This window comes from Quercus lobata, chromosome 5 (genome assembly GCF_001633185.2).
Source record: "Quercus lobata isolate SW786 chromosome 5, ValleyOak3.0 Primary Assembly, whole genome shotgun sequence".
Classification (NCBI taxonomy): domain Eukaryota; kingdom Viridiplantae; phylum Streptophyta; class Magnoliopsida; order Fagales; family Fagaceae; genus Quercus; species Quercus lobata.
Window position 1 is genome coordinate 40,167,207 of NC_044908.1, and position 7,743 is coordinate 40,174,949.

Below are 7,743 nucleotides of genomic sequence, written 5' to 3' on the forward strand. Positions count from 1 at the left end.
TAGAGCACTCACGTTTGGCTCAACAAACCAATGTTTTGGCTAATATGATAACTAATTTAACCTACCTAAACAGCTCCACATTAGGCTCAATTAATCTTCGAACCAAAATAATTTATGTTGAGTAACTCGAACTTGATACACTAAGGCAGAGACAAAAATTTATCTTTCGGGAGGACCAAATTGCTGTGTGACTATTTTTTGTTTTTTCTGGACCAAATTGGTGAAAAATTATTTCACCTATAAACACATAATACTCATCACACCCCTAAGTTTTTTTGTGATTAGAAAATGTAGTAATCCCAAATTATAATAAATACTCTAAATTAACTCTTACCAAAAAAATAGAAAAGCCTCTGAGCACGCACGTGAGCGCGTGCTCAGAGGCTAGTATATATGTATAAGGGCTAGTGGACTTGGGAGTTTGGAAATAGGAATCCTAAGTTGATTTGGTCTAGGAGAGTTTGATGAACTCACAGACTAGGTTTGTTTCTTCTTTTTTTTTTAATATCTTTTAATTTTGGACTTGGGATTAAAGTTAATTTAAGATTCGACTTAGGAAAACTAAATTTGAATGTTTTCTTCTCGAAGTTGGTTGCTTGATAAAATTTTAGTCATAAAGGGTGCCTTGAGGGACATTTCTCAAAAACCACCCCAAAAAGAAAATCCAAACTATTGATTAGTTTTATACTTAGGCGGTCAGGCCGATCAGTTTTGGACCTGATTATTTTCTTAAAATATTAAAGTACGAAAATTGAGAAATTTAATGAAAAATAAAATTGAGAGATTGCGTTAATTTTCTTTTATTTGATTAGAATATAAGATTTTTTCTTGGGCTACAGTATCTATTTTTTCAAGAATTGAGAATAGTTTTGGAATATAGAAAATAGTTTTATTATTATTTAGACACAAAAAGAGACCGAGACTATGTTTTAGACATAAAAAGAGACTGAGACTATGTTAAGGTGGCGCTTGGTAAGGGAGAATCCATATTACTCCTAGCATCTAGATTATTGGAAATGTAATTCTTTGCAATCTGGATGCTTAGGAATTTAATTATTTCTATATTTGGTTTAACTGTGAATTTAATAAAATTTCTAGGAATGTGAAATTATAATGTTTTGTTTATTCCTTGAAAATTAAATATGGATCATGGGTGAGTATATATTGCCGTATACCCATGAAACCTCAAAAAATCTCATTTCAAGATTTCTTGGTGATGTGCAACGTAAAGTTTGTGACATGTGTAAACATTAGGGAGGTGTGTGTGGGTTGGCTATTTTATTTTTTTTACTTTTCATTTTTGAGGAGTCACTACCAACTATTGGATTTTTTTGTGTGATTGGTTATCTAATGTCTAATTTTATTTTAATTAACTAATTAACTAAGAGCTACTATGCTAATAAAGAAGGGAAAAAACTTTGGAATTGTTTTTTTCAAGGAGGTCAATAAGAAATTTAAATTTAAAAAAATTGAATATATTGAGTTATCGACAAAAATACACACACATGCGCATGCGAATACATGAAAATTTATAATTTCCTTCTATAAGTTTTTATATTTTGAAATCATTATAAGATAATTCATTATCAATTGTCATTATCCATTGTTAATGTGGATAGGTGTGACCATTTTATTTTGTTAAGTTTATATAATATTTTTATTTTTATGCAGTTGTCATTATTTATTGTCATTGTTTTTATAAAAATATTTTAAACTAAATGACAAACTCAACCTACTAGTACTATATTAAATTAATCCACACAGCCACTCATTCATACATAAATAATACACTAAGCCTGCGTTTGGATTGCGCTGAAAACCAGCACGTTTGCGTTTTTCAGCGCTTTTTTTTTTTTTTTTTTTTTTTCATGCGTTTTTTAGATTTGCGATTACTGTTCATGTACTGTTCAATGAACAGTAACCGCAAATTTTGACTTTTCAAACTTTTTTCAGCCAATCAGTGCACATCGTGTATTGTTCACGGACCCACAAATTTCACTTTTCAGCAATTTTTTCATTAAAAATGAGTCTCACGGTACTATTTACACATTTAAAAATTATTTTGCTACAGTATTTTTCAGTTTTCAGCGGTATCCAAACGGACCCTAAGTGTCTATTTAACCAATCAAATGCTTAAATAGGTCATTTTGGATATACACTATTGTCAATTTCTTTAAAACTTTCTCTCCTCTCCCCGTATGTGTGTGTTAAAATACTTAGTATTCTCAACAACAACAAAAAATGCTTAACGGCCACTAACTTTATAATAAAAAGTTATTGTAACATGATAACAATACACATACATGTAACTAGCCCTCTATATTTTCTAATTATTAAATTATATAAATTTATATTACATTTATACTATACACGCACATATTCACACATATCAAAATTCACAAAAATAACATTATAAAAAAAATAAACAACGCACACAATCAATATCAAACACACACTGATTGTGCGACATATCCTGTCTATTTTTTTTTTTTTTTTAATTTTTGTACCAAGTAAATTAATTTTGTACAAAATACGAGTTCAATATAAATGAACAATAAAAAAAAACCCAATCATATATATAATTCTATATTAAAATTAGAAGAAAAGAGAGTTTGAAAGATTTTTCTTTCTAATGCCATTTGTTTGCCTAGCTAAAAATAATTCATATTTATTAACTTTTAATAATACTATGAATAGTTCATTACTTATTAGGTAGAAACTTTTATATATATATATATATATATATGATAGTGTGTGTGTGTTATTTTATTTTATTTTATTGTACTCGTATGCATGAGATTCTAAACTAGTTTATAATAAAGAGCGAGAGACTCAAAACTCACTAACACTCACTTTTTACTCTTAAAGTCGGAGATGCCGAGATAGTCAAATAAAGAAAAGAGATGAGATTAAATACATGACAATGAGATTAGAGAGAGAGATTTGTGTTGTTGTTCGTTTTTGGGCTAGGTTAATATGTGATTAGGGTGTGCAAGATTTTAAGTTAGGGTAGGTAAAAATATTTTTAAGGCTAAATTGAACTAATAAAAAAATAAAATGAGATTAAAGTGAATTATTTTCTTTGGAAAAGTATTTTTCATAGGGAAGTGAATCTCATGTGTCTTTAAAAAAATGTTTCCAGTTCTTAGGAAGGATATTTACTAAGGAAATCCTATTGAGAAATCATTTTTATCAAAAAAGTTCATGGTTTTTATAAGAAAAACAATCTGGAAGTGAAAAGCGATGGGTTTTTTTTACATAGGATCTCTTGGAAAATACTTTCAAAGTGAATTCTCATGGGATTTTGTAAAAAGAAAAAAATAGTTTTGGAAATGAAAATCCCTTGATTTGGTAGAAAAATGTTTTCATGGAAAACAAATTTTGAAGATACAAGGGTTAGACCTCTTATTTTGAAAACAACTTGAAAATTTGATTTAAAATCAAGCGGTAGAAAGGCATTTTTAAATGATTTTAGGTAAATAACAACTTTGAAAAAGGGTTTTGGAAAATTAAGTTTCGACAATAATTTGTGAGGAACCCAAGCCATTTGATAATGTGTGGAAGGATTTACAATGGTAGCTCTACGATTTTTTGGATGTAAAATATTTTTCAGAAAATAGTTTCCTATTTTCAGGTGTTTGTTTATTATAGCTCTCAGAAAAAAAAAAAAGAAAAAAAAAAAGGTGTTTGTTTATAGGTAAAATGTGGTCAAACTTATAAAATATTTTCTATTGACTGTAAAATCTTTTATAAAATGTTGTAAAATGTTTTACCTTTAAAAATTTGATAAAACATTTTACAAAAACACAAAGTGGCTTTCCTCACCCCATCTCGTGGCTAGATCACCAGTTTGGTGGCTGGAGCCGCTGCTCCGGAGACTGATGCTGGCAATCTAGTGGCCAGAGTCGTCACTCCAATGACCAATGCCGGTGGTCCAATGGTTGGAGCAGCTGTTTTGACAATTAATGTTTGTTCAGTCACCGAAAACATTGTTTTGACTACCAACGTGGGCAGTCTGGTCATTGGATACTTCGTTCTGACAGCGGTCATTGGTTGCTAGTTTTGGCAATTCAATCATCGGACCTCTAGCTACGGTGGCTAAACCACTAGTTTTGGTGATTTGTTTCAAAATTTTATTTGTCATACCAAATACTTGAAAATATTTTACATGTAAAATTTTCTTACCTGTTATTCAAAATAAATGTAAATCTACACGCATAGAGAGAGGGGAAAAAAAATCATAGAACATACAAATAGTAGCAAGATTTCATATGAACAGACACAATAACATGCTTGAATTCATAAATCATTAAGAATTATATACACATGTTACGATTCACAAATATATTGCATATATACACATTTACTCATGTGAAGTCAAACTAGTCGTATATATAATCATTGATTCATCAAATGGGTAACTATGTAAATTGAGATCTCGTTCAGAATCTACACATCCAAGCATATTATTGATTCACAAAATCCAAAGTAAGTAGAAGAGACACAACTTATTATCATGTTTATACATGTAAATCACAATGTATGGACATATCAAATTAGTATACAATACTTTTACAGGTGAAGATTATTTGCCATTGATTTTATTAAGGTAGTCAACCTGCTATGATCACCGTTAAACTTTTTTTCCCTTTCAGCTTTGATGGTACTGGTGCTTTTATTTATTTATTTATATTTTACGGGGTATCCCTTCTTCAATGGGTACACAGCAATGAATAATCAAACCACACGTTAATTCCTTGGTTTCCCTTTCTCTCAACCCTTCAACTTCCTCAGTTGCTCTCCCATAATAAATTACACTAATTAATTTATATACTACCTTTTTAGTTTTCGCACCTTAGTTGGTTGCAACGCTCCTTATGCATTGCACACTAGGATGATATATACTCTATCATGATACGCATTAAAAAACAATTAACAGATGCATTATATCTCAATTAGTGGAGATTTGATCGGTTTCAATTGCTTATTGATTTTATTAATATAATTACTTTTTTTTCCCCCCTTTTATGATATCTGGAATAAATAAATACTACAAAAATAATAATAATTAACTAAAATTTGTGGGCGTATCACACACACTATGACGTCATAGGTACGTGAAATGAATCATAGGTGACTAACTTAGAAGTTAGAAGAAACATACAATTCACTGGAACATCCAGCTGAAACATCCACATCTTTTACTTTGAGTGGAAAGTCTGGAAGCATCTTCAAACAAACCAGCCTAATTCTTTAAGACTTCAAGTTCAAACAAACCAATTTAATTATAAACAGTAGGGATTTTACTAAATAAACAACTTCAAAATATTTGTTTACTTAGTCGATTTCAACTCATATGGTTTTTGGAATGTGTCAAGAGTTCAATTTCATTCCTGGATTATCTGTTATATCAATTAAATAGTACCTTTCATACTCAAGAAAAGATGATAGATTGCTTCTTATTAACTTACAAACTTTCAAAAGAAGTAGATAGATTGTTTCATTGTTTGTTTCTATTTTTTTGAAGGAAAATATAAAATCTATAATTGGAGTTAGAGGATTTAAATCATGAATGTTTTCATTAGAAACACCAATAAACCTCTTGATATTAACACTTTAAAAAGTTAGTGAAATTGAAAAAAGAAAGAAAGGCACAATGCAGCAGTATCAAGCATCATCATCAACCACTCCCTAGTCCCTGGGTTACTATCCAGAAGCTGAAACCCCACACACCAGCTAGCACCTCAGCCTCAATCCTCATCGCCTACTCTCTCCACCCCAGCCACGCCAGCGCCGTCAAAGATCACGGCCAGTCTATATATATAGCGGGCGACATCCTGGCCGTAGGGTATGAAACTGCGATTTACAGCTTATTAGAAACCAGCTACATGAAAAGAAGAAAACCATATGACCATCTCATCAGTGAGCACTTGCTGTGTATGAAACTTGTCCTCTCCTCCCATGGAAAACCGACATACTGGGCAGGTTTTCCGGCACACATGATTGAACCACCTATCAACACAAATCTTGTGAAACTCATGCAGGCAAGGAAGAGTACGCATTTCCTCCTGTCCCTTCTTTAATCTTGACAGACACACGCAACACACCTCACCCTCAACCTCGACCTCGACCTCGACCTCAACCTCAACCTCATCCAAGCTCACCTTGTGAAGAAGTGAGGGAGCTTCCCAGAACGTTGGTTGCGCTCTTAGATGATCACCATTACCAATAAGATGATTATAGATAAAGCACACCAGCTTCTTGAAAACCATTTTGTTTGACGGAGTCTTTAACTTTTCTAATACTATCTTTAATAAGAGGACCAAGGTTTAGTTGAACTTGAAGAAAAGAGTCTGATAGTAACGGGTCATTTTGTTGCTCAGCTCTTTTGCGTGGTTTCCAAGTGTGGTTAGATTGGCAGAGACGATTGTTCAAGTGCTCATCGCAAAGCGGTTACACCTAAACAGAGTGGTACTCTTGACCTTTCTTTGTTTTCTTATTGACCTTCATTTCTTTCATTTCGTTGGTCATTTTTTTTTTTTGAGAGAGAGAGATAGAACCTACTGCCGCAGATCTCTAAGCCCAATGGCAGGCTCGTAAAAGTTTTTATGCTAAGATTTAGTGGTCAAATTTCATAATTTTAACTCCTAAAAAACATAGTTGATCATTGTACCAAACCATGAAATGTAGGTGACCCATCACGATATTCTTCTTTCTAATTAAGGTTGAATAGTCCAAGAGGTTTATTTATCTTACCTTAGAAACTTGATTTGGCATATTAATTCAAAACAGATTTCATAACTATTGCTTGCATTATGATTTGGCACTTGGTAGATATGGATTTTTTCTTTGGGAAAAGAAAAAATTATTTCATTATACTTAATAAAAATAGTGTTGTGGAAAATTATTTTGAAAAATATTATTACTTTCAAAATAGTGTTTTGAAAATACAATTTTAAGTATTAAAATTTTAAATTTTAATTAAAATCATTTTTTCAAAACACAATTAACAATTTCAGTGTAAAATGTGTTTACACTAAAGTTGTGTGTTTTTTTTTTTTTTTTGAAGAGACTAAAGTTGTGTTTTCAAAACATAGTTTCCGTGCAAAATTTAAAATTCTAATGTTTAATTCGTGGTTTTAAAATCAATTTTTAAAGAGAGGTATTTTCCCAATAATTTTACCATAACATATTTTTAATAATTAATAATAAAATAATATTATTTTTGAAAAAAAAAAAAAAACTAGGCAAATATAGTTTTTTTTTTTTTTTTTTTTTTTTAATTTAATACTGCATTATTATTCTTTAAATATAGTAGAGTTTAGTCTAGAATTTTATAGTTCAATTGACAACTTTTTGATGACCAAGTTATCAAAAAAATATGGTAGAGCGTAACTAAAACAGATAGGCTTGATTAAATTAAAAAATAAATCAATTTGAAATTGAGTACATTGTTCCAACCTTTACAGTTTTTGAGCATAATTAGGTTCATCGAAAAACGACCAATTATTGAAAAGCCATAAGGGATGTGTCTTGAATAATTTCCGAGGAAGAATAATTTCTTACGCATACTTAAATGTTTTCTCATAAATTGGTAATGAATTTTTTTTTCTTTTTGTTGAGAAACCAGACTATCAGCCTGGGCATTTATTGGATAAAAAAAACTAAAAAACTCAATCGACATCAAATAGAGCCAGAGGAGCAATATCATCCAGCAACTCCTCTATCCAAACCTGAAGCTCT

The 7,743-nt window shown here is 30.8% G+C and overlaps 1 protein-coding gene across 1 annotated transcript; it reads right to left on the reverse strand.

Moving 5' to 3' along the window:
* Nucleotides 1–5,873: 5,873 nt before the first annotated feature.
* Nucleotides 5,874–6,272, reverse strand: LOC115990456 (E3 ubiquitin-protein ligase RHA2A-like). Its single transcript, XM_031114291.1, has one exon. The coding sequence runs from the start codon at nucleotides 6,270–6,272 to the stop codon at nucleotides 5,874–5,876; it is 399 nt and encodes a 132-aa protein (XP_030970151.1).
* Nucleotides 6,273–7,743: the final 1,471 nt, after the last annotated feature.

Coding starts and splice junctions, on each gene's coding strand:
- LOC115990456 (XM_031114291.1), bottom strand. CDS start 6,272: ATGGTTTTCAAGAAGCTGGTGTGCTTTATCTATAATCATCTTATTGGT.